Here is a 27,029-nt window from a genome sequence, read left to right as displayed (position 1 = left end):
TTGCAAGTGAGAAAACTGAGGCTCAGAGGAACTGAGTGACTTTGTCCAAGGCCACAACATTGGGAAGTGGTAGACACAGAACTGGGACCCAGTTTGTTCGACTCTGTAGAAGTGATGCCCTTCCCTTTACATCTCAAACTTCAACAGTCTAAGGGTAAGAAGGTGTCCCATTTGCCCAACGGATGGGATCTACTTACTAGTGGATGACGTGGGATCCCTTGCACTGAGGTTACATGTTGGAGGGACTGATATCCCAAGAAATAAGTTTAGAGGGAGTCACTATAAGATCTTGTCTGAGAGTTCCAGGGGTGGATTACTTAGCAGGAAGCAGTCTACAACTTTCGTGACAAAGATCTGAATGGCACATTTGCAAAGAGCACAAAGGAAGTAGAACTGGGTTACTCAAACTATAAAACATGTTTTGTTAAAACTGCCATAATTTATTCCTGGATTTGTTATCAACAGAGTAATACAAATAGATGTATTACTGTATCTAATGTATTCCATGCTCTGCACAGGACTCAACAACTTTCCCATTAAAAAAAAGAAAGAAAAAAAAATCCAGGACATTTCATTTCCCTATAAGCTTTCTACTCATTTTTCAGCAGGCAACATAATTTGTTCTAAATCATTAATGTTTTGCAGTTGTCACTCATGATACAAGGCCTATCATAAAGTTCCAGTGGCCCTTTTCACCAGACCATTCTATTAATGAATTTATTAATACAAAATGACTACCAGCCTGTTTATGGAAGTTTGACTTGACACTTTAGAAGAACACTTAAGCTATTGAAGTGTCCTTCACCTTTCCTATGTGCACAAGCTTGTTAGGAGTACAAGTGTAAGGTTACACTTGATCCAGTACAAAAAAAAAGAGAATAAAAGTCATTGGCTTATGAAAATATTTCCTAATTGCTATTTTACTTGAGGTCATTGTTATTTTGCTTTCAGATTATAAGGTGACTAATATAGGCCACAGATTGCTAAAATAATAAGTTATAATCCAATGATACTAAATAATACTAATAATATTACCCTAAATAGGGCTCACAGCTGTGAAATTGTAAAGGCTTCCTCCACAGTACTGCTGGTTGGAAGTGACCACCCAGGGGCAGACCACTGTTTTTCCCCATAGTACTTGGAGATGACAACAGAAGAATGGCAAAGGGACCAGTCACCCCCTGCCAAGCAACAAGTGGCAGGTTTTCTCTTTGCAGACCCCACACTGATATCTGAGAGACTGAAAGTTTCTTGAAGGGAAGCATTTCTATAAGAAATATCTGTTTACCAAGGGCAATAAATAGCCATTTGCTTTTAATTTTGGTGATATGGTTTGGCTGTGTCCTCACCCAAATCTCATCTAGAATTCTAGCTCCCATAACTCCCACATGTCGTGGGAGGGACCCTGTGGGAGGTAACTGAATCTTGGGGGTTGTTTCCCCCATACTGTTCTTGTGGTAGTGAATAAATCTCATGAGATCTGATGGTTTTATAAGGGGTTTCCCCTTTGCGTGACTCTCATTCTCTCTTGCCCACTGCCATATAAGATATGCCTTTGCTCTTCCTTTCTCTTCTGCCATGATTGTGAGTCTTCCCCAGCCATGTGGAACTGTGAGTCCATTAAACCTCTTTCCTTTATAAATTACCCAGTCTCTCGTATGCCTTTATTAGCAGCATGAGAACAGACTAATACAGTCAGTTTAAGCCCTAAACCCAAGATGTGTTTCCTGAACTCTACTCCCCAGCCCACCACCAACCAGCTCAAGCCCCTCTTACTCCCATTTAGCAACGAGGAATGTTTCTATCTTCTATAGTCTATTTCCACTTTCTTTATTCATCATTTTGCCCTGTCTTTAGCCCAGCTTGAGACAAGATCATCTTTTTGTTCTGAGACCTGCAGTTATAAAGGCATTAGGTTCACTAGAACGTCCTGGCTGCACCCACAGAGCAATGTAGGCTGGAGCAAGAAAAGGTCCAGGGAGGACAAGGAAGGATGACGAATGTTAATGCAGATGTCTCTGAGATGGCTGTTTCTTGCTGGGGGTTCCTTTTTCTATGTTCCAATTTTGTTTCCAATAGCAGATATGTGTGTGTGCATGTGTGTTTCTGTGCAGGTAAGAGTGGAAACATGGTAGAGAGGAGGCAGATGCTCAAGATGCTTAGTCATCACATATTAACCTGGGACACCTGGCCAGAGCCTGCAAAGTGTCTCAGGGATCTGCCCCAGCCGAAGCACTGGGAGTGGCCAGCTTCCCAAACAGCTTACAAGAAGGGCTTTGAGAAAGCCATTAACTAGGAACACTGTGGATGGCAGCCTGGCAAAAAGAGAGCTTATTACACCAGGTCCTTCATGAATGAAGATCTGTTTTTGGAGGGGAGTCTATACATGGGTGTTCAGACCCATGGGCAAAATCTAATCTTTGCAGAAAATACATGAACTAGAGATGCTGAGAAAACTAAAGGGCTCCCTTTTTAGACTAACAATAATAATCATCTTATGGTTGCTTTAAATATTTGTAAAGCTTAGCAGGTTAAAAAGCACTTTCCCAGTCATTATCGTATTTGATTTTCACAATAACTAATTGAAGTAGTCAAGGCAAGGGTGATTATGCCCATTTTACAACTGGGGAAATGAGGCTCGGAGCAGCTAAATAAATTTGCTCAAGGACCCAAGTGTCCTAATCAATTACATGGATGACTGGGCCTTGAACCTCTCTTACACTTCTTAGAATACACTTAGCTCGTCATTGGGCAGTTTAGTGGCTTCTTAGATACTTGAAGTATTAAATCTAAAAGGACACAAGCTCTCAATTTGAATGTGGTAAGGGGCTGAGCACAATGGCTTATGCCTGTAATCCTAGCACTTTGGGAGGCTGAGGCAAGAGGACTGCTTGAGCCTAGGAGTTCAAGTTCAAGACCAGCCTGGGCAAGAAAGCAAGACAGTATCTCTACAAAACATAAGATAATTAGCCAGCCATGGTGGCGTGTAGCTGTAGTCCCAGCTACTCTGATTGCTTCGGCCTAGGAGTTCAAGACTGCAGTGAGCTCTGATTGCACCATTGCTCTCCAGCCTGAACAACAAAGTGAGACCCTGTCTCAAAAAATAGAAAAAAAAAAAAAAGAAGAAGAAGGTAATAAGGACTGCAAACAATCACCCAAGGTCTTGTTAAAATGACTATCTGATTGAATAGGTCTTGAGGTAGCACCTGAGATTCCACATTTCTAATAAGTTCCCAGATAAGACGAATACTTCTGGTCCATGGACCCCACATGGAGTAGCAAGGGTTAAGAGGATATTGTTGCTGAATGTTGGTTACCTGGTTATAAGTGTCTTTCATGGGTCTTAAACAAACAAACAAACAAACCTAAGACAATTCTAATCTACATCTACAGGCTCTTTGAGCTCTCACAGGTCAGCAACAACAGACCAGTAGCTTTAATATCATTTTTGAGTGCCTACTAGGTACCAGGCACTATGCCAAATGCTTTGCAAGAATGATTTTATTTAATCCCCACAACTCTATGAAACAGGAACTATTATTATCTCCATTTAAATAAATAAATAAATATATATATATATTTAACATATATATATTATTTTAAGTTCTGGGATACATGCGAAGGACATGCAGGTTTGTTACATAGGTAAACATGTGGCATGGTGGTTTGCTACACCTATCAACCCATCACCTAGGCATTAAGCCCCGCATGCATTAGCTCTCGATCCTGATGCTCTCCCTCCCTCAGCCCCCTACCTGACAGGCCCCGGTGTGTGTTGTTCCCCTCCCTGTGTCCATGTGTTCTCACTGTTTGGCTCCCACTTGTGGGTGAGAACATGCGGTGCTTGGTTTTCTGTTCCTGTGCTAGTTTGCTGTATCTCTACTTTTTAGAAGCTGCAGGCTGAGAGAGATGAAGTATCCCTATGCTATGGCTTGATGAATGTTTGTGCCTCATCTAAAATTCATGTTGAAACTTAATGCCCCCAGCAATGCAACAGTATTAAGAGGTGGGGCTTTTAGGAGGTGATTAGGCCATAACAGCACAGCCCTCATGGAGAGAATTAGTCCCTTATAAAAGGGCCGGAGAGCTACTCGGGAGGCTGAGGCAGGAGAATTGCTTGAACATAGGAGGTGGAGGTTGCGGTGAGCCGAGATCGGGCCATTGCACTCCAGACTGGGCAACAAGAGCAAAACTCCGTCTCAAAAAAAAAGAGCTGGAGAGAACTAGGTAGGCTCCTTTCTGTCTTTCCATCTCTTCTGCCACGTGAAGATACAGCATCCATCCCTTTTTTGCCCTTCTGCCTTCGCCATGTGAGGACACAGCATTTGTTCCTTCTGCAAAGTGAGGATGCAGGAAGAAGGCAATCACCAGACACCAAATCCTGGCACCTTCATCTTGGACTCCCTGGACACCAGAACTGTGAGTATAACTTCCTAGTATGTATAAATTACTCAGTGTAAGGTATTTTGTTATAGCGGTGCAAATGGACTAAGATACACACCAAAAGGGAAATACATTACCCTTGGTTCTGAGAATTACAAGGAACAGGCAAAGATGTAACCGTGGGTAAGACATCATGTAATGGTCATCTCATCAATAATTAAATGCAACAATCAGAAAGAAGACGACTCTAAGGATTCTATGTAAAATTTATAAATAGGAAGTAAGGAAGAAGAGAATACTTAGGGAACTTTGAAATTATTAGTTTTATAAATGAATATACCCCAGAAAGCCTGGAAACTACTAAAACCTTATTATTATTATGTTGGTGCAAAAGTATTTGTGGTTTTTGCCATTACTTTTAATAGCATCCTAATGCACAAATGTGTTGAAAACCACATGTGGGGAGCCCTTGGTAAGAAGCCCAGCTTGCCAGATTGGTGGAAAAGTCAAAGAGGTTAGAGTAGAGAAAATGAGATCTTTGCTACATGGAACTATAGCTCAAGAGAAGAGACCAGAGAATCTGCAAGGTCAGATGAAAACTTACAAGATGTCCTCAAAAGAATCTGATAAGTACCTTGCCAGGGATCAAAGCCAAAGAAATAAATATAATCAGACTGCTGGCACTAGAATGCCCTGCAAGACTTGTGTGTGTGCGTTCCCTCTATTTCACAAATGGAGAAAATGACTTTTCAAAAGTGGAAGGGGCTTGCCTTTGGACACCTATGGGAGTTAGAAGCAAAGCCAGGAATAGAACCTGGGTGTCCTGCACTTCATTCAGTGTCTCAAAAGAAGGGAAGAAGTAAGCCAGGGAAGCCAGCCAATAGAACTACTGGCTGGTCATGTTGTAAAAGGTCTGTTCAGGGACAAAAGGGAGATACAAGAGACTGTTAACACATTCCGAGCCATACTCTTTATTGTGAAGTTGTCTTTTGGAGGAGGCAATTTGGAGGGCTAGATGAAATGGCGGTAAATGTGCATGGTATTCTAAGTCTAGCTGACTAAATAAATGGATGCTGATGAATCACCAGGACCAGATGGCATCTATCCAAATTTTAGGTAAGATTGTGTAACAGCTGACCACAGCATATAGTCTGTTGTTCCAAATAGCTATTATGCCAAATAGCTATTGTGCCATGAGCCTGGCAGATTGGCAATGAGTCTCCTCTCCATGAGAAACATTTTTAAAGCGGGCCCAAGGAACTTCAGGCTGGTAGGATCACTGAACGTGTTAGGCAAGTGTAATGTACTGGGGGCAAGGCATCATTTTTCCCCTCAATTAAATTAACCACCATTTGTCTAATGTTTTACAGTTTATAAAGAACTTAGGGTTAATCATGCCTAACAAATTGACTAGAATTATTTTACAGGATAAATGTGTATGTGGACAAAGGGAAACCATGGATGTAATCTATTTAGATTTTGAAAAGGCCCTTGACAAGATCCCATGCCAGACACTGTTTTAACAAGTTAAATCACCATGGAATTGTGGAGCAGTGCTTTGAAATGGATAGGGAAGTGGCTTATAGTCAGGAAAGCACAAGTAGGAATAAGCATAGACTTTTCTGGAGAAGTATAAACAGCGGTATGTCTCAGGGATCAGTGCTGGGACCAGTCAAAATTTTGGCAAGTCGTCTGGGCAACCTTTAAATGATCACAACCTTTCCAGGTAGCAAAATGCAAAGCTGACTTTGAGTTTTTTATAGTTGTATTGATAATCAGAGGAAAAAGCGTCAGAGTAGACTTGTTCAAGGAGTGGCCTCTGAAACCTGCCTTCTGGGCTCTGAATCCTGACTCTGCCCTTCATGACTGTGTGACTTTAAGCAAGCCACTCCACCTCCTCCAGCATCCATTTTCTCATCTGTAAAGTGAGAATAGTAATGACCCCTACCTCATAGTGGTATTGTGAAAATGATATGATACAATGCGTGCCAAGTTCTGGTACAGTGTTTAGAGCATAATGTGTCCAATGAACATTAGCTTCTCTTATTTGTACTTTTCATGTTTATTCAACATTCTTCTATAGGTTGCCAGGCTTTGAGTGTCCTATGGAACCTCAAAGCCATTGTAGACTGTTTCATGAAAGCACTGGCAGAATTCATTTTAGTAATGAATGCAGAGGACAGAGGTAACTATGGACAGAGATGGCCGAGAATGATTTCACGGAGAGAAACTAACAATTATGGAACACCTAGTACATGCTAGATATTTGCCTAGATGCTTTATAAATGTTCCCCCTTGATTTAATAGTCCTATGAAGTTGGGGTTATGATCCCATTTAATGAATGACAGAATGGAGACATAGAGAGGAGGCTAAGAAACCTGTCCAAGGTCATGCTCACTCATAAGTAGAGCAAGAATTTAAATAAATGTTTGTCTTACCCCAAGACCTATTTTTTTTTTCACTACATCACACTTGAATTGCACCTTGAAGGATGAGTAAAATTTAAGATGAAAGAAAAAAGGTATATCTATATAGAAATAAATATGGGTAGGCTGGGCACTGGGGCTCATGCCTGTAATCCCAGCACTTTGGGAGGCTGATGCAGACAGATCACATGAGGTCAGGAGTTCGAGACCAGCCTGGCCAATATTGCAAAACCCTGTCTCTGCTAAAAATGCAAAAATATTAGCTGGGCGTGGTGGTGTGCACCTGTAATCCCAGCTACTCAGGAGGCTGAAGCAAAAGAATCACTTCAACCCAGGGGGCGGAGGTTACAGTGAGCCGAGATTGTGCCACTGTATTCCAGCCTGGGCAACGTAGTGACACTCTGTCCCCTCCCCACACACAAAAAAAGGTTAAAAAAAAAAGAGAAATAAACATGGGCGGTGGTGTGAAAATAGAAACAACAACAGTATGTTTATGGGGTTCACGGGGTATGAATATGGCTGTTCTTGCCAAAGTGGAGGGTTCTTATTGGGTTAGTGGTGGGAAATGAAGCCAGAAGGGCAGTTTAGGTTAGACCAGTAGGCCCTCAGAACTTTGCTAAGGAGTCTTAGCTTTATCCTCAAGGCTAAGGAGTCTTAGCTTTATCCTCAAGGCAATGAGAACAGCATGAAGGTAGCTGAGCTATGGAGAAAGTATGAGATGCCTTTCAAAGATTAACCAGGTAGCTATACAAGATGAATCTGATGGAATCTTCCGCCTGGGTCTCAAATTCTTTGTCTTCTAATCTACTAGCCTAAGGCTCTCAATACTCCTGCCTAGGCCTAGAAGCCTGGAGACCACTTAGCATGTGACTGTAATAGTATGTGCAGGAGGGTGTGAAGGGGGAATAGAAAGGAAGGATTAACAGAAGCAGAATAAATTACAAAGAAAGAATTGGCAGGGATTGGGGGCCTAATTGCATATAAGGGCAAGGGAGAAGAAAGAAGAAAAGATGGCTTTAGGTTTAAGCCTCAGCGATCAAGAGAATGATGGTCAGTTGACAAATCTGACTTGTGACACATCACGTTGGGGGTGGTGATGGTGAAGTCAGAAATGATTAATAAGCAGCTGGAGATGTGGGATGGTAGCTCAGGAAAGCAGTTGAGACTTGTGGTAATGAATTTATGTAAGTTATTTCCCAAAGTGTTCTAATAGTTAAAGAATGTTCACTATAGGATTATCCACAACAGCCAACAGCTGGAAGCAATCTACATGCCCACTTATGGATGAATGGATAAAGCAATTGTGGTACATACATACAATGGAATATTACTCAGTCTTAAAAAAGAAGAAAATCTTGTCACATTCTACAACATGGATGAACCTTGAGACAGTTATGCTAAGCGAAATAAACCAGTCACAGAAGTACAAATACTGCATTACTCCATCCTATATGCGGTATCTAAAGTAGTCACAGAAGCAGAAAGTAAAATGATAGTTGCTAAGGGTTGTGGGAGGGGGAAATGAGGAGTTGCTGCTCAATGGACATAGAGTTTTAGTCACACAAGATGAAAAAGTTCTAGAGATCTGTTGAACAACAATGTGCATATAATTAACAGTATCACACTGTACACTTAAAAGTTTGTTAAGAGGCCAGATTCCATGTTAGATTTTTTTTACCCTAATAAAAAATAAATAAACAAATCATAAAAAAATGTTGAGCCCAGCCATGGTGGCTCATACCTATAATCCCAGCACTTTGGGAAGCTGAAGTGAGAGGATCACTTGAGCCCAGAAATTCGAGGCTGCAGTGAGCTGTGAACGCACCATTGCACTCCAGCCTGGGGGACAGAGGGAGACCCTACCTCAAAAGGGAAAAAAAAGTTGAAAGAGGGGAATAGATAAGATCTACATTCTCTTTGGAGAAGAGATAAAAGACAGAGCCTTAAGAAGGGACATCCAGATAATAGCCAGTTTCAGGTAAGATTAGGAAGAAGAACTAAGAAGGAAAGAGGCTGCCAGAGAAATAGGAGCATTTAGCATCTCAGAGGCTGTGGGTGATAGGGTTTTAAGAAGAAGGCTGTGCACCGCAGAGGAGAGAGAATGGCACTGGAAGTCTCAAGACCTGAGGTAGATTTCCAATTCTTCCATTTAGAGCAATCTCATTTCTTCTCTGAGCCCTGGTTTCATTATCTGTAAAGTCGAAGAACACCTGCCCATATGAAAGTACTCTAAGCTGTGATATGGAATAGAAATGTGAGGAATTTTTGATGTTGTTTTGCCTCCTTGATCCCAGCAGTACTATATTACTTTTTTCTATTGCTCTTGTTTATTTTTTATTTTATTTTATTTTTTATTGACACAGAGTCTGGCTCTGTCTCCCAGACTGGAGCACAGTAGCACAATCTCAGCTCACCGTAATCACTGCCTCCTGGACTCAAGCGATCCTGCCAAGTAGCTGGGACAATAGGTATGCCACCACATCCTGCTAATTTTTGTGTTTTTGTAGAGATGGGATTTCATCATGTTGCCCAGACTTGTCTGGAACTCCTGGGCTCAAGCGATCCTCCCACTTCAGCCTCCTAAAGTGCTGGGATTATAAGCATGAATCACCATGCCCTACCACTCTTGTCTTTATGTAGGTCTTCAGTTATGTGCCATAGCCTATCTATGTTCGACTGTGAGAAAACAAAGTAGACATAGCGTCCTAAGAAAAGAGGGCCAGCTAATGGCTCTTCCTTTGAAAGTTATCCCACCATTGGTTTTCACAAGACTCCCAAGTTTGCATTTCTTTTTTTGTTTTTAACTTTTGTTTTAAGTTCAGGGGTACACATGCAGGTTCGTCATACAGGTAAACTTGTGTCATGGGGCTTTGTTGTACAGATTATTTCATCCCAAATTTGCATTTGTTATTATCCATTTCTTTTTATAAATGAGAAGAACCAAGGAAATCTCCAGTGAGAAACAGAGCAAACTGATTAGGTCAGTTCTTTTTAGATAAAAAAAAAAAACGGTGCGGTGAGGGGAGGCGGGGAAAGAACGCTACCTGCAAACTACACTTTCTAGAGCTTGTATAGTCTTTCCTTGAAGAGTTGATGAGACTGTATATTGCAGGGATTGTAGGGGAATTATAGAGAGCAGGTTCAATTTATTTTTAATTCCTGAGCATCACCATGTTTAGATTACATTTGGGTCAGCACTAATTAGTCACCTGCAAGGAAGCGGAGCTGATTCTTCACTTTCATCATTCCATCACCAGAGCCTCCAATGCACTCATCTTCATCGTCACCGCAGTCTCCACTTTCAAACCCTTCCTCATCCAGGTTTTTATCCAGAACTCTACCTTTGGGCACAGACATGGTTCTCAGGAGCTGAAAGAAAACAACCAGGAATGCATCAGCATTTCATATTTCTCAGGTAGGTCTACACGGTGTGTTATTAACAGGAGGCATTGAAAAATGTTCAATGAATTACACAGAAGCTTTAAAAAATCACTTTCAAATTTAAGTAGCTGTAAACTGCTTATACTCTTTAGAGTTTCATACTTCTGGACCTTTCCACAGTATTTGATGCGATGCTGTACTCCTTGACTCTACTTACATCACGCAGTAGCCAGAGTGTATATTGCATTAGATTGTCTCATACCATGGTATTTAAGCTCCTGAAGGTCTCCATGATACAACTCACTGATGAGGAACTTAAGACATGATAACACAAAGCTAGGAGGACATCAATATCAGAAAAGATCCCTATGGAAGCCCCCAATAACCAAATTTACAGTCATTAAATTAAAACCACAAAATGCTTCCTACCAAATGAAGAGAATAGCAGTGCCATTTTATACACATTTACAATTACTTATAATCAATCATCATAATTATATTTGTCTTGATCACTAGAAAAACTGTTTAATATTCTCCCCTCCCACAATTCCAATAAGATGCTTTTAAATTCATTTTGCTTTATTGTAGATAATATGCATAATGAGACATGTTTGTTTCACTCTGCAGTGTCTGTCTTTTCACTCACATGGCTAATACGTTACTAATTTTATGGGACTCCCAGCTTTCAAAAGTCTCTCCACTGACCCAGAGACCCAGTGCACCGCATGAAGGGTCCCCAAGGGCCATTGTCCAATTCCATCTTATTTTTCCTCACCGTCTCTCTCCAAGGTTTCATTCTCATATTCTGTTTTTGTCCTGGCTTCTTCCTCATCACCCATTTCTCATACTAAATCTTAGTCCCATCCCCTACTTTTAAAAGACAACCAACAAAAGATTCTGGATATACAGAAACTGCTATTTTTGTGATTGTGGAAGAGGTATCCAGAAAGAAAAACTGCTGCAAACACAGGTTGGGGTTTCTGCGGTTTCCATAGTCCCTATGTTTATTGCCACGGCTAAGTATACTTTTATGTTCTCCATCTGTGATTTAGCTGCCACACTGAAATCTACTTGGAAAAAGCTACATACTACAGAGAAATGTGATTCTGCAGGTGGTTTTTACAGTTTTATTTTTATTTTTTAGCAAAGAGGAAAGCCCCAAAGAGGTTTTTGTTTTTGTTTTTTTCTGGCCAACCTCCTCTAATGGATTGCAGAAGCCAACCTACCAACTGTTTCCCACTCCAGCACCACGTTCACTCTCCCACTCCGGCACTTCCACTCTCACACCCTACCATGTCCTCTGCTGCTCATCATACACAACTAAATTTATTATATACAAATACAGGCTAAGATGAGCTGGATTAGTGATTCTCAAACTTCTTGGTCTCAGGACTCCTTTATACTTACTGAGAACCATAGAACACTTTGGTTTATATAAGTTATATCTATCAACATTTGCCATCTTAGAAATTATAACTGATAATTTTTAAAAATATTTGATAGCTTCTGTAAACATAACAAGAATGAACCCATGATGTGACATAAACATTTTGTTTTTGACACAGGGTCTTGATCCATCACCCAGGTGGGAGTGCAGTGGCATGATCATGGCTCACTGCAGCCTCGACCTCCCAGGCTCAAGCAATCCTCCCACCTCAACTTCCCACGTAGCTGGGACTACCATTGTGTGCCACCATGCCCAGCTAAATTTTTTTGACTTTTTGTGGAGGTGAGGTCTCACTATGTTGCCCAGGCTAGAACATAAATGTTTTTTAATGACAAACATAGTTTCACAGACATAAGATAATCAGTAGGAAGAGCGGCAATATTTAACATTTTTATAAATCTCTTTGATGTCCAGCTTAATATAAGATAGCTGGATTATCAAATCTCCTTCTCCACTCAATCTGCTGTGATGTATGGTTTTGGTTGAAACGTTTGCAGTTAATCCAACCTCTCACAGATATGTCATAAGAAAAGAGAAGAATTTTAGTAGACTTTTCAGATAATTGTGGAGATTTTTCTTTGATACTACATTAAAACTCAACAAGTAGTTGCAATGTGGAATATGAGACTATACAAATAAACATTTCGTGTCCTGTTACATTTGAATCCATTGGTATGTTTTGAACTTTGAACATGCATTTTACTCATTTTGTATCATCATGCATGGGTCATCTGGAAAATATTGGCTCACTGAGCAATGCAGGTCTTCCAAATGTCAATACCTTTCATTATATGATATAAAAAATCACATTCATTAATATTACCTCCAATCTCATCTGAGAAGTCTTTAAGCTTTGGCAAGCTCTGAAGCTCACAGTGGCAGATAAAAGTTTAAAACAATTTTTGGTTTTCTATTGAAAGTTTGAATGTTATTATTGGCAATAAATACTGTCAGTTGTTTTCCCTGAACTGACAGGCTGTCTTTGTTCCTTTCCAAGAAAATGTCTAGCAAATATTCAAGCCTGCATAACTATAGTTTGTAAGTCATTCTCTCAAGTAAAAATGAAACAGGAGGCTCACAGCTCAAATATCTCACAAGTGCTTTTTCTTGAGATGCACATTGACCTGGTTTACCGTGTAAATACTTTAAGTGTACTTCCCATTTTATAACACAGAATTTTTAAAAAGTGTAAGAGATGAGGTTTAATAAAATTGGTAAATTTTTACAGTTTCAGCAATGATACCCTTAAGTGAAACCGCCCTTTATTTTTCTGCAGGTACACACCAGTGAAGAATACAATGACTACTAGAACATTTTGGTGCCATTGGCTGAATTCATCCTGTGGTGTCTCAATTCATACTGCGGCATCGAAGAGTTGTACTTACCATTGCTTTTGAACCACTGGTGCAAAAATCCACACAGGGAAAAAGACAAATACTATCTTAGTACTGTTGTGCAAGTAGTTTTAACCTTGTGGATCCCTGGATTTCTTGGATTCCCAGGGTCCATAAACCATTCTTTGAGAACTGCTAATCTAGCCTATAACATGACTTCAGTTTCACCAAATGTCTTATGAGAAATTTGCTTTCAACATTATTATGTGTTATGAGAAATTTGTCTTATGAGACATCATGTCTTATGAGAAATTTGTCATTATATCTTAAGAGAAATTTGCTTTTGACATAAGCATTTTTATGTTAATTTTCAAGAATGCATTCTTTGTGTACCTCATGGAATACCTGAAAAATTTTTCACATAAGTAGAATTTATGTTTAGATATAGATTAGTGAACTTACTATTTCTCAAGCATATCTTGCATCTGTCCTTTTCATTAACACTTTCATTACACATTCATTGAGAATGTACTATGAGCTTTTCCTCATTTGTGTCTGTTCAAAGCCCTCCATACTTTCAAGCCAAATTCTAATGCCATGTCATTAATAAAGGTTTCCTGGTAGACAGTCATTACAGCTCTCCCTCTCCCTTTTCTACCACTGCTTCCTTTATCTGTACCTCCTAAATGCCACTTTCTGTATGCAATCCGATATTTTTTGTACATATGACTTCTCTCCATCACCATGCTGTGAGCTGCCCAGGGGTTTCATTTTATATATCTCTGAACCCCAGAGCATTTAAGGCAGTATCTAGCACATAGTAGGCACTCAACATATATGCTATTGAACTGAAGCAAAATGAAGTGTTATGGTATCTTTAATTCTTTAAAAGCTATTTCCACAAATTTATGAAAAAGGGGAAAGTCAAGGCCCAGATTAATTATAGAAGAAGATATGTGGATGAATAGCTAAACACTTTGGGAGGACTTCAGCTCAGACTTGTAGCCAATCTTTGAGAGGCCATTTCCAACCTGTGTACAGTGCCCCCAGTATTCTTGTGTAGCTCAGTTTAAAACAAAGTGCAATTAAACAAAAACCCTTTAAAACTTTGCCAGTGAAGTTATTTGTTTAGGTATTAAATCACTCCTATTTTGGTGACAAATTCAGCATGGAAGAAGGATTATAGTAGACTTTTAAGCTATTTTACACAGACAGCCACTGATGAGCCTAACCCTCACATATTAACAAAACAAATCCAAACCTAGAAAGCTATTGTTAATGGAAAAATCTTAAAGAAGAGACCGAAGCTCCAGACTGTTGAAAGAAGGGTAATGGGTCATAGAAGAGGAATTGCTAGCAAGGAGTGGATTTAGTGCAGCCTGGAATTTGGCCCAGAAATCCAATTGCCTAATTATAGTTCACAATATTGACCTTTTTGTTCCCTTTCTCAGTCTTTCAGACTGAACACTCACTTTATGAAAAGACAATTATGAAGGCCTTGCACCAAAGGTAGGGAACTTTAGGGGCCTAATGCTTTTGATTAACTGTTTGCTGTTTTCAAAGGACACTGTCCTGTTAGCTTTTTAACAGCCAAGGCACACAATAATGATTATCAATGTAAACTATCTTATTAAAACCTAGGTCAAGTATTTCATTCCACTATCTCCATAGACATTCTGTTAACCTGACACTTCGGCTGTGCATTACTTTGCATACAGAGGACACCCTAGTGGAGGTGCACGAGGTCCTTCACATTCCAGCTTTTTCTACAGCCACTACCCTCTGTACAACTCTGTTTTAGCCACTGAGACTATCACAGTTGCCTAAGCATACAATCAACTTTCTTTTTTTTTTTTATTGCATTTTAGGCTTTGGAGTACATATGAAAAACATGCAAGATTGTTGCATAGGTGCATAGGTGGCAGTGTGATTTGCTGCCTTCCTCCCCTTCACCTATATGTGGCATTTCTCCCCATGCTATCTCTCCCCAACTTCCCACCCCCCTCAACTTTCTTTTAGAATGTAATAGTTTAAATATGCAAGTATCAAATATAGAAACATGAAAGGAAAAAGAAACAAGGGAGAAACCCCCTAATTCCCAAACTTTAATAAATAATGTTTGTGTTTTCAAAGGTCAGCACTTTTTAATGCTTGTTTTAAAATTGAGCTTGTATTTGGGAAGCAAATATATTGACTTGAATTGAGTTATATTGACTTGAGTTAGAATCCTACTTTTTCCACTTATTAAAATTGTATTTTCAGCCAAGTGTGGTGGTGCATGCCTGTAATCCCAGCACTTTGGGAGGCAGACGTGGGAGGATCACCAGATCAAGAGATAGAGACCATCCTGGCCAACATGGCAAAACCCCGTCTCTACTAAAAATATAAAATTAAGCTGGGCGTGGTGGCACGTGCCTGTAGTCCCAGCTACTTGGGAGACTGAGGGAGGAGAATTGCTTGAACCCAGGAGGTGGAGGTTGCAGTGAGCTGAGATTGCGCCAGTGCACTCCAGCCTGGAGAAAGAGTGAGGCACCATCTCAAAAAAAAAAAAAAATTGTATTTTCAGACAAGCTGCTTAATCTCCCTAAACCTCAGGGTCCTTATCTGTAAAATGAGGGAAATAATGCCTGCCTCACAGAATTGTTGTAATAAGTAAATGTGATAAACGTCATACTTTAAATGTGATGATGCATCTATTCATTAAGGGATCTATCAATATTTAACCATTTTCCTAATATTCAATATTTGCATTGTTTCCTGTTATTTTTATTTTATAAACAAAGATGTAATCATCAGGAACATTCACATAACTCTTTCCATATCTTGGATTATTTCCTTAGTAAGGTTACTGGGTCAAAGTATATGTACATACTTACACACTATGAGAGTGATTCTCTAAATTCCATGGGAACCACCAGGATGCTTGTTAAAAAAATCAGCCTTGCTAAACTCTTATATATGTTGGTAGGAATGTAAATTAGCCCAGGCATTATGGAAAACAGTATGGAAGTTTCTCAAAAAACTAAAAATAGAACTACCCTATGATCCAGTAATCCCACTACTGGGTATTTATTCAAAGGAAAGGAAATGAGTATATTGAAGAGATATCAGCACTCTCATGTTTATTGCAGCACTATTCACAGTAGCCAAGATTTGGAATCAACCTATAATGTCCATCAACAGATGAATGGATGAAGAAAATGTGGTACATATACACAATGGAGTACTATTCAGCCATAATAAAGAATGAAATCCTGTCTTTTGAGGCAATATGGATGAGCCTGGAGGACATTATGTTAAGTGAAATAAGTCAGGCATAGAAAGATAAACACCCCACATTCTCACTCATATGTAGGAGCTACATAGAAGTAGAGAATAATTGTTACTAGAGTCTGGGAAGGAGATGGGGAGGGGAGGATAGGGAGAGATTGGTCAATAGATACCAAATTACAGCTAGATAGCAGGAATTAGTTCTAGTGTTCTATACCAGGGTCCCCACACAGCAGAAGGTGAGTAGTGGGTGAGCACCTGAGTTACACCTTCTGTTAGATCAGCGGCAGTGTTAGATTCTCATAGGAGTGGGAGCCCTATTGTGAACTACGTATGTGAAGGATCTAGATGGCACTCTTTATGAGAATCTAATGCCTGATGATCTGAGGTGGAACAGTTTCATTCTGAAACCATCACACCCCTGGTCTGTGGCAAAATTGTCTCTACAAAAAACTGGTCCCTGGTACCAAAAAGGTTGGGGACTGCTGTACTATACTACTGTAGGATGAATATGGCTAATGATAATTTATTGTATATTTTCAAAAGACTAGAAGAGAGGAGTTGAATGTCCACAACACAAATAATAAATGTTTGAGGTAACAGATATGCTAATTACCCTGATTTAATCACTATACATTGTATACATGTATTGAAATATTACTCTGTGTCCCATAAATATGTACAGTTATTATGTGTCAACTAAAAATAAAAGGAAAAAATAATTAAACATTTTTTAAGTTGAATAGCATTTCATAGGAAAAAGAAAAATATCTAAGATAATGCACGTTGTAGAAGTAATATTTAAATAACAAGTAATTCAATGTGTAGCCATAATTCCCCCAAACACCTAAGAGAAACATAAGTTGTTTCTTAGTGTAGAAACAGTCTTGATGGCTTACATTTTAGTGTTGATATTGAGCTCTTGGCAATCATTCAATCATTTCTTTCCCTATAATATTCAGGTCAGCAGTTCTGACAAAATAAAAACAAATTGTGATTTCGAAAAAATAAAAAGGCAAAAGTTAAAGATAAAAAGTCATGCTCCCTAGCCCCATTCACTCACAGAGTTTCTGATTTAGTGGGTCTGGGATGGAGCACACACATCTGCATTTATGTTTCTTGAGCTGGGGTCTCACTATGTTGCCTAGGCTGGTCTCAAACTCCTGGGCTCAAGCAATTCTCCTGCCTCAGCTTCCCAAGTAGCTAGTACTACAGGCACATGCCTAACTAGATCTGTCCCCCTCGTCTTACTGTGACTGAACCATACGCCACTCCTTACTCTTTTAGAAAGGCTATTCCAATGGTACTCTGCTTCCCAGAATCCCTCTGAAACCATCTTCTGACAAGAGCCACGGGAACATCACGCATGTTGGAATCCTTAGTACATGCTCTTCAAACCATGTGTTTAAAAGTAAATGCAATCTGATTATTTCCTTTTTCAGTTAGGTATAGATATCATGACCTTTTGTCTTTGTAGTTAAGGAAAATACCCTTGTATAAAGGTGATTGACTTCATTTGATTAGACAGGGAAACATTTAAAGTTAGCCTTGGAACGCGTACTCATGGTTGTGTGATAAAAGGAAACAAAAGCCTGGAATAATTACTTAAGAAAATTAGAAACACAATGTAAGGGAAAAAAGGCTTTCTGAAGTACAGCAATTTCATATTTGAAAAGCTATAACCAAGATAACAAAAGGGCACTGCAGCATGGGACAATGAGATTTGGCCGAAGCTCTTTTTGTGCTTGGTTGGTGGAAGATCAAAGGACATACTTGTTGTTCTGAGAGGGATCAGATATGCTGAAATTAGACCAGTGAGAGCAGGAAGTCTTGATCTGTCTATATGGTATAAATAATAGGCTTCTTAGAATTGTCTTGATTGCAAAGATATGAACCTTATCAGCCACACACCGTGCTGGGGTTTAACATATGTTCTCTCACATAATCCTCAATCCTCTCCACCAGTTTGTGTAACAGGGAAGACTGCCATCCCCATTTCTCACATTAAGGGAGGACATTGAAGCTCAGAGAGGGGATATAACTTGACGAAGTTACTGAGCGAGTAATAGAGATCTCATTAACAATAACATCTTTACCCCGCCCCGGTCCAGAAGGCTTCAAAAGAAACATGTCTTAGGTAAAGACATCAATGAATGGGACGTTCATTGTAAATTTTTGCCATCTTTACTGCCTTTAGCTCAGCTAATTTCCATTTCAATTCCATTTTCTCAGATGCTAGGCATTAACTATAACTTGATGGGAAAGCTTTTCACTATTGGGGAGGAGGACCAGGATGGGGAGATAAGCACTGGGCATTGAACAACATTGGATGCCTCCTGCTTGCTTTCCCCAGGCTTGTCATTTACTATGTTTTAAATAACCAAACTATCTCATCATGAACAGGTTTGTTTTGAAAAGCTTCAGAAAGCTGGTTAGTACAGAATGAAAAATTCCATTACTGCTGCTACACAGCTAGGAGTTTGCTTGACTTTAAGCTCTTTAGCATTTAAAAAAAATAAAGGGATAAGTAACAAAATAGATACTGCAAATACGGGACTTGGTACATATTTTAAGGATTTAGCTGGTTTTGTCTCTTTTGGCTACTCACATACCTTCTGTAGGCATTTTTTAATATCTGGAATCCAGGTTACATTTTAAAGCTATTAAGCTGGGCTTATAAAACTGATTTTGAACTATTTGGATGCTCAGCTTTATATGGCCTGCAAAATATGCTTTGGGGGCCTGGCTTTCCATATCCACAGCAATGTAAACACATGCTTTACTGTTTGTATTTGAGTAGTATAAGCTAATGGAAAACAAATGTGGTGACTCCAATGAAGCCCAGCTTTTTTGAATGCCATTATTATTTATATGTTGTGCACAGCCACACGGCCTACCACGTGACCTGTGCTTTGTGTGCACATTCTCTTTGAACGAATGCACCAAACCACAGCCACAACTAATTGGAAACAATTGCAACTCCACACATTTGAGATAAAGCTATAATCCAAATGTATAGGGCTAGAATTAATGGCTATATATGCACTTCACACATTGCGGGGGCAGTAAAGCATAGCAGTTAAGGGCATGAGCTTTGAAATCTGACCAGCATGGATGTGAATCTTACTCAGCCTACAAACTAGCTGTGTGACTTTGTGCAAGTCACTTAAATTCCCTGAGCTTCTTTCCTCACCTGTAAAATGGGGGATAATACTATTTATTATCTTCACAGGGCTGTTGAAGTATTAAATGAAATAGCACAATTCACCTTTCATATAGTTCCATGTATTCTTCTTTTCTTGAACTTTCCACGGTTTGTAATTATATATTCCCTGTTGCATCTCCACTAGACTAACAGAAGGGATAACAGTGTGTTTGATTACCAGTGTCTAGCACAGTGTTTCGTACAAAGTAATGTTCAGTAAATATTAAATGGATGAATGAACAAATAAATAGAATAATGCATGTAAAGTTCTTAGCACATTGCCTGGAAATGTAATAAGTTCTTGGACATGTTAACTCTGCTGCTCAGAATAATGATGATGAGCTTGAAGAGGAAAAGCAGGGAAGGAGGGGTGGCAGCAACAGCCATAGCAGCAGACATAAGAGCTTGTTACAAATACCTCCTAACGCAAAAAATGTAACACTCCATGGCCACACACTGAAGCACTAGAAAGAAGGCTGGGTGGAATTTTTGTGGGTCTGGGAAGACCCTTCTGGATGCTCCCATTAAGATAAGAGTCTGTGCACCAAGGATGCACACAGAGATGTTTAATGACAAAGAAGAGAAGAGACCTGCTAGAAGCTGGGCTTCCGTACGGTATCAGCAAAGCTACCTGCACCCGCATATGTTCTTGCCTGGGCCTTGCTTCCACATCTGCCTCTGATCCGCAGAACACACTTTCTCTACCACTTCCAGCTTTCCCAATTCTTACTTTATGGTTTGTGAATGCGGTACTGAAACTTACGAAAATAAATCCCCCTGTTAAATGGGTAGGAAACAAACAAACAAAACACCAGGATATGAAAGAAGCAGACCCAGGATGGAATTAAATTGATTTCAGTGGGGATCCTTAAACTTACGAAAATAAATCTCCCTGTTAAATGGGTAGGAAACAAACAAACAAAACACCAGGATATGAAAGAAGCAGACCCAGGATGGAATTAAATTGATTTCAGTGGGGATCCTTCCCCAGTGGTAGAAAGAGTTCTCTGCAGTTCTAGGAAACTGTCTGCTACCTCAAAGTGGAAAATTTCTGATAATATTACCAATAGCTTAGAAGTGTATGGAGTTTGATTCTTTTCCAAGAGGACGAATAGCATGGTGGTTAAAGGTTCATACTCTGAAGTCAGAAAACGTGGGTTCAAATTGATTCTCCCATTTACTAGCCTTGTTACTATAAATAAGCTATTCTTTTATTTATTTTTTATCTTTACTGAGACAGTGTCTTGCTCTGTTGCCCAGGCTGGAGTGCAGCAACGTGATCACAGCTTACTGCAGCCTTGACCTCTTGGGCTAAAGCGATACTCCTGCCTCAGCCTTCTGAGCAACTAGGACTACAGGTGCATGCCACCATGCCTGAATACTTTCGAAATTTTTTTGTAGAGACAGGGTCTCCGTATATTTCCCAGGCTGGTTGTGAACTCCTGGGCTCAAGTGATTTTCTCACCTCAGCCTCCTAAAGTGCTGGGATTACAAGTGTGAGTCACTGTGCCCACCCAACAAATTATTTTTTAACCTTTCTGAGTTCCATGTTTCTTCTCTATATGATGGGTATAATAATACTTGTACCAACCTCCCATGTTGTGTAATTATGGGGATTAAATGAGGTAATTCATATAAAGCACTGAGCTTAGTATCTGGTGCACAGCACTCAGAAAATAATACATTAATACTATACATGAAAAATTACATATTTATAAAGTCTGAATTTCCAAACAGGATGAATTCAGAATTTTTGGTATAGGTTAACATTCAGTTATGGCCTGGGTAAGGTTAAATCTAGGGAACCTATAAACCCTCAATAAATCTTCATTATTGAGTTGCTACCATTAGCATTTTATGATTTTTTATAATTAAAAGCTTCTGTATCTGTTCTTTTAGTTGATCTACATGGGACCCCTGTAAGACACCAGGGCAGATATTATTAGCTTCATTTTACAAATAAGGAAATTAGAGCCGAGAGAGAGGTGAGGCAACATGTGCATTTTCAGCCTGAAAACTTTTTTCAGGATAGCTAGTATAAAGTTGTTAGGATTTGGAATGGGGCCAGGAAGAAGGGGTTTTGAACTCCAGCATTAACCTGGAAAGGGCATGGCCCTGGGACTAGCACAGTGCCTGACACCACATAGTAGGTGCTCAGGACTAACTGAAAGAATGAATAAACCAATGGGTTAAGAAATTAATAAGTAACTTATTATTCTTCCTTCCTACCTTCCTTTCTTCCTTTCTCCTCCTCCTTCTCTCTCTCTCTCTCTTTCTCTCTTTCTTTCTTTCTTGAGATAAGGGTCTCGCTATCTTGCCCAGGCTGGTCTGGAACTCCTGGGCTCAAGCCATCCTCCCGCCTTGGCCTCACAAAGTGCTGGAATTACAGGCGTGAGCCACTGTGCTAGCCCTATTCATTGACTTTTGATTTTTTTCTAATCTCTGTCTCTCTGACCAGTCTGATATGCCATTGCTGTTGTCCTGGTATGGTAACAGCCGATTCCTGCCAGGGAGCACTGACTCCACAGCTAGAAGGTAAGACAGATGAACAGAGTGACTGAATACCAGCATTTACTTTATTGGGCTACCATGAGAGGCAGGTACCATCTTTCCCTCCCGATGACGGAGACTCTTCCTCTGACAGAATAGGGTAAAGTCAAAGAGGAAGGCAGTCATTCTATCTTTTTAAGCAAATGAACCAGATAACCCAAAGAGATGTGGCCAACCAAAGTACTAAGTGGCGAAACAAGGTTATCCGGGCCACCCAGGGAGCCTCTGTCAATTCCTAGATAAGTACTCTCTTTGCTAGATTAGTCTGCCTGTGTGTGTTAATTCTGGGCTCTGTAATGACCTCCTTCAGGGTTTCCACCCTTACTAGAATAAAGCTCAGTTTAAGGGGCCAAAAGCCCCACATAGTCCAGTTGCAGTTATAAAGGCTGGACCTGAGATTGGCCTAGGCCCAAAAAACTTAGCTAGATCAGGCTGATTTGCCAGCTGTGGCAGCAAAGTACAAACACAGCAAGGCACCAAGTTCAAATTCTTCCAGGCCACCAAGTTCAAATTCTCCCTGAAGGTCTCTGAAGCCTTGCTACCCACTTTGTGGAAGATTGGCAACATTTTTGTCCCTATAGCAGTTTTTGTGAATAGCCACAAGGTCAAAATACCACTTTTTTTTTGGAAGAAAAAGCAACTTCAAAGACATCTGTGGAATCTCACAGCCCTGCTCCATTTCCAAATAAATCACCTCAGTTAGATGAGGGCCACCGACAGAGGGCAAGGGTCCCGGGGTGACAGTGTACCAAGATATTACATATTTCTTAAGAGAACTGAGGTTACACAGGCATGATCTGAACATTTACTATTGTCCTAATGCGTAAATGTGATTCATTCCAAATAGATATCTTGTGGTTATACTTTTGGGAAATGAGAATTCTTGCCTCTAAAAATAACATCTGTGTATGAACCACAGCAGCCATGTCATCAAGCATTGGGCTTGAAGGGTCAACCTCAACGACTGGGGAACATCAGTTTACTATTCTTCCAGAAGGCCTTTAGTCCACTGAGAATTAGTGAGATGCCTCTAGTTTCTCTGACAAAGCTTCCTTCCTTTAAGGTTTTCAGTGAGAGCAGTTTTCCTGTTCTGGTATACTATCTGAAGAATATGGATTTTTAAATATGTTTCAGATAATTGAGACTGGAACTTGAAAACTCTATTTTGAGTTTCTAGTTTCCTTGAAGGTCAGAGATTTTCAAATCTTTACCTTCCCAAGTTTTAGGTCACTGAATCCTAAGGGAGAAATGGGCTCTCTCTCCGGAAACATGAATAAAATCATTACAATATTCCTATCTAATCATACACCTTTATAGGCTGAAGTAGAAGCAGCAAAGAAATGGTGCCCTTGTAGATATTTTTAGCACTTCACTTCTTAAGTAAACATTAACTTCAGAAATGCTCAGGTCATTCTTTTAAATATAAAAAAACTGGGACATGTCCCAAAACAGTGCTTTGTTTGGTAAATACAGCATTAAAGACGCTAAAATGATCAGGTCTCTCTGAAGTCAGCATGTGTAGCTTTTGTAACATGTTGGTCACAGAAGACCACTAGAGCATTAGACTCTTTTTTTTTTTTTTGAGATGGAGTCTCATTCTGTCACCCAGGCTGGAGTGCAGTGGCACGATCTCAGCTCATTGCAACCTCCGCCTCCTGGGTTCAAGCAATTCTCATGCCTCAGCCTCCCAAGTGGCTGGGATTGCAGGCACACACTACCATGCCTGGCTAATTTTTGTACTTTCAGTAGAGACGGGGTTTCGTCATGTTGCCCAGGCTGGTCTCAAACTCCTGACCTCAGGTGATCCACTCACCTCGGCCTCCTAAAGTGCTGGGATCACAGGCGCCAGCCACCGTGCCCAGCATAGAGCACTAGGCTCTTACGTGGGCCATTGGCATGCCCAGTTATATTCTGCAGCTACCAAATGATTAAGTACTTTCTTGTTGTTGTGTAGTTTTCTTTTCTGTACCTCAAGTGGTTTGACCGGCATGGTCAAACAATGGATGAAGAAATGTGAAATGGAACCGAACTGCTGGTATTCTCCAATAGGAAAGGAATTTGAGCCCTGCTTTTGGTAATTATTTAGGACATTGTTTGAAAGGATATCACTGAACACTGTAGTTCAACTTAAGCTTAGCCATTCACAATTTGAATATATTTACTCCCTTGCTGGCATCCGACCATATTAGGTCAGATGGTCTTTTAACAAAATTCACAGTTATTTAACATCTACTTATTATTGATATTGGCAAACATTTTCTCAATTTTGGCTTAGTTAGTTCTATCATATCCTTAAATGTTTTTTTCCCAGTTGTAAAATTTTCTGATGGGTTGACTGTATAGGCTTACAAAATAATTTCTACTTAATATTGGCCCAAACTAACCTTCACAAAATAATTGCTACTTGGCATTTGCCTAAACTAACCTTCACATCGACATTTCATCCCCTAAAACACCAGCTGATTTAGTGTATCTATTTGCCTTGGGGTAGCATAGCTTAGGTTAATCTCACTTGCCTGAAATAAGAATACAGTTGGAACTTAGTTCGGATACAGTCATTTCCATGCTCATCTGGGTCTCTCTCATCATTGCCTCTTATTCTTGAATTCCAAATCTCATCAAGCATTCCCAAGACAGGCTTCTTGTTTTTCCTAAGAAGGTTATTAGAATTTAACCACAAGGTCTGGGAAGAGCATCATGTATCCAAGTCCAGCTAATTTGTACTCAGTGTTGAGCAGAGCTTGAACTCTTCCTATTTTGGCTAGATAAACTTTGGTAGAGATTCTGGTGAATTATTTTCTCTGTTGGCCCTCTTCAGTGGATAGGGTGTGCACATTTCGCTTGCTCCTGGGACTGAAGTGTTTGGCTGGGTTTCTTACTTGGAATCCTTCCCTATCCCACAAAATTGTTTGGTGATGATGGTGGTGACAGAGTGGTAGGAATAGCAGAAGTTAAGTGTGGGAAGGGAAAAGGACTGCTTATAACAGGCTATAGTCAACATACTCAGAGTTCCACCTTTCTTTCTCTTCAATGAGCTCAGTAGGTAACAATGTCTTGACCAGTTCTAACATGGGCTTCTCCATCATCCTCTGAGATTCCTTGTAGTCATATTCAATTAACATTTTGTTAAATAAACAGCTGTTATCCTCCCCCATAACAGTTAACCCCCTTTTGATATACTAGGTAATATACACACAGTCTTAATATCATGTTTGGTCAACATAATTCTTCTGGATACAGCTATAGTAATTTCCATCTTCAAAGAAATCAACTTGAATGCCCTAGGTAGATGCAACAGGAAAGGAGATGGCTGGGAAATGGGGCACTTGCCTCCCAGAGGATGGCATTTAGTATGAAAAATAGAGATATTAGATGTATCGAGCACCCAGAAGTGCTCAGCATTATATTCAACACTTTACAAGGGAATTAAAAAAGAGTCGGGAAGAAAGTCACAGACTTGAATGGTAAGTGAGTTAGGAAGGACCTGAGAGGGCATATGGTTAAATCCCGCCCCCCATTTTACAGGCGAAGACAGAAAGTCTAGGAAGACAAAAGATAGTAAAGCCTTTCAACCACACCAGTGCTATAAATAATGCTAGATTTCTGCCTAATCCTTGGGGATAACACAGGAGAATCAGTTGAGGGCAGGTAAAGTGAAAAAAAAAAAAAGCAAAAGAATGTGAGAGCTGCAAAATGAGTTTAAGTTCCAGTAGGAGAAAATGAAGTTTTTCTTCCTGAATCCTCAGCCAAACCTTGCCAAATCACAGGCGAGTGGGAGAGCAACAAAGCCCCTGTGCAGGGGTGGCGTGGGGGTGGGGGTGGGGGTGGGGGTGGGGCATGTAGCAGCCAATTTCCAGGTTAGTGTGGGTAAGTGGTAGTTACAGAACATACAGCCTGCCCTCAGGAAATATATAGTCCACAAGGAGTTCCTTTCTGGAAGGTGTGGAAATGTAGTGGACTAAAACCAGCTCAGTGCAGGATGAGGAAAAGGCTTTGTTTCTACACTCAAATCATCAACTCCTACAACCTTTCAAACTTCTCATTCTGATCCACTCCTGATTAAGTGGATAAATCAACCTGCCAAAGTAAATTCCCTTGATTATTTTCTCCTACTCATTTCTTTCTATCTATTCCCAAGTAATTCCAGTTGAAAGTATCTTAGAGAGGCTTAATCGTACTGAAATCATTGCATTTGCATTCAATTACACATAATTCCATTTTGCTTCCAAGTCTCTTATACACATTTAAGCATTTGATCAATTTTGTTAATATAAATGGTAAACTCCTAAATTATGGTGCCTTTCAACTGAATCAAAACTTCAAATATGTTGCTGCCCCAGAGATGAAATTTGGTGGGATGGTTATAATTTATACATCTTTAAATAGCATCTATATTTAAGGACTACCCTGACATTTCAGATGGTCGACATCTTGTGTTTTTATGTTTCTGGAAAGAGGCAGGAACATATACAGTGCAATCATCAGTGAAGTCGTACGTAGTGCTTCCACAAGTTTGAACTAAATTCTAGAATCGCCATCTGTGAGCTGGCAATGAAGAGACCTTTTGCCATAAATGCACCACCCACAACATCAGAGACAGAGTGCCCAACAAATTCACATGCTTAGACACTCACACTTATGCAGATACCTTAATTAATGGAAAGCAAATACATAACTTCCCTAACAAGTACTATAAAACATGGAGGGCCACGGGAATTTGGAGGAGGTTGCTGCTGCTGCTAATCAAGTACTTCTTCCCAAAACATGGCCTTGCCCCACCCCACCCCAGCTTGACTTCTGTTTCTAGGTATGCCCGCCAGAAATAAGATTTATTTTCCATCAACTCAACTGGGAAAACAGTTCCTTTACTTTTGGCATGAAAACATTCGCTCCCTTATGTAGGTTAAAACTTACTCATTCACTGTATTGCTTAGTAAAATTTCACTTTCTAGCCCTATGGTAAATAACTATCGAAGTCTGTTGTGTAAACACCTCTCTCTCCTCTAACTTTCCTTGTTAATTTACAGCACTT

At 39.9% G+C, this 27,029-nt stretch overlaps 1 protein-coding gene across 1 annotated transcript in view; it reads right to left on the bottom strand.

Annotated features, from left to right (window-relative positions):
* GPC3 (glypican 3) overlaps positions 1-27,029 on the bottom strand; it is a 456,271-nt gene that overhangs the window by 50,879 nt on the left and 378,363 nt on the right. The window contains exon 7 of the mRNA XM_012474320.2: positions 10,020-10,179. Coding sequence (XP_012329743.1) covers positions 10,020-10,179 — 160 coding nt within the window. The remainder of the gene's footprint in view (positions 1-10,019; positions 10,180-27,029) is intronic.

The sequence above is a fragment of the Aotus nancymaae genome, unplaced genomic scaffold (genome assembly GCF_030222135.1).
Source record: "Aotus nancymaae isolate 86718 unplaced genomic scaffold, 86718_ANA_hifiasm-v0.15.2.pri h1tg000004l, whole genome shotgun sequence".
In the NCBI taxonomy this organism is placed as follows: Eukaryota; Metazoa; Chordata; class Mammalia; order Primates; family Aotidae; genus Aotus; species Aotus nancymaae.
Note: the sequence above shows the minus strand (reverse complement) of the source record. Positions and strands in the feature narration are given on the sequence as shown.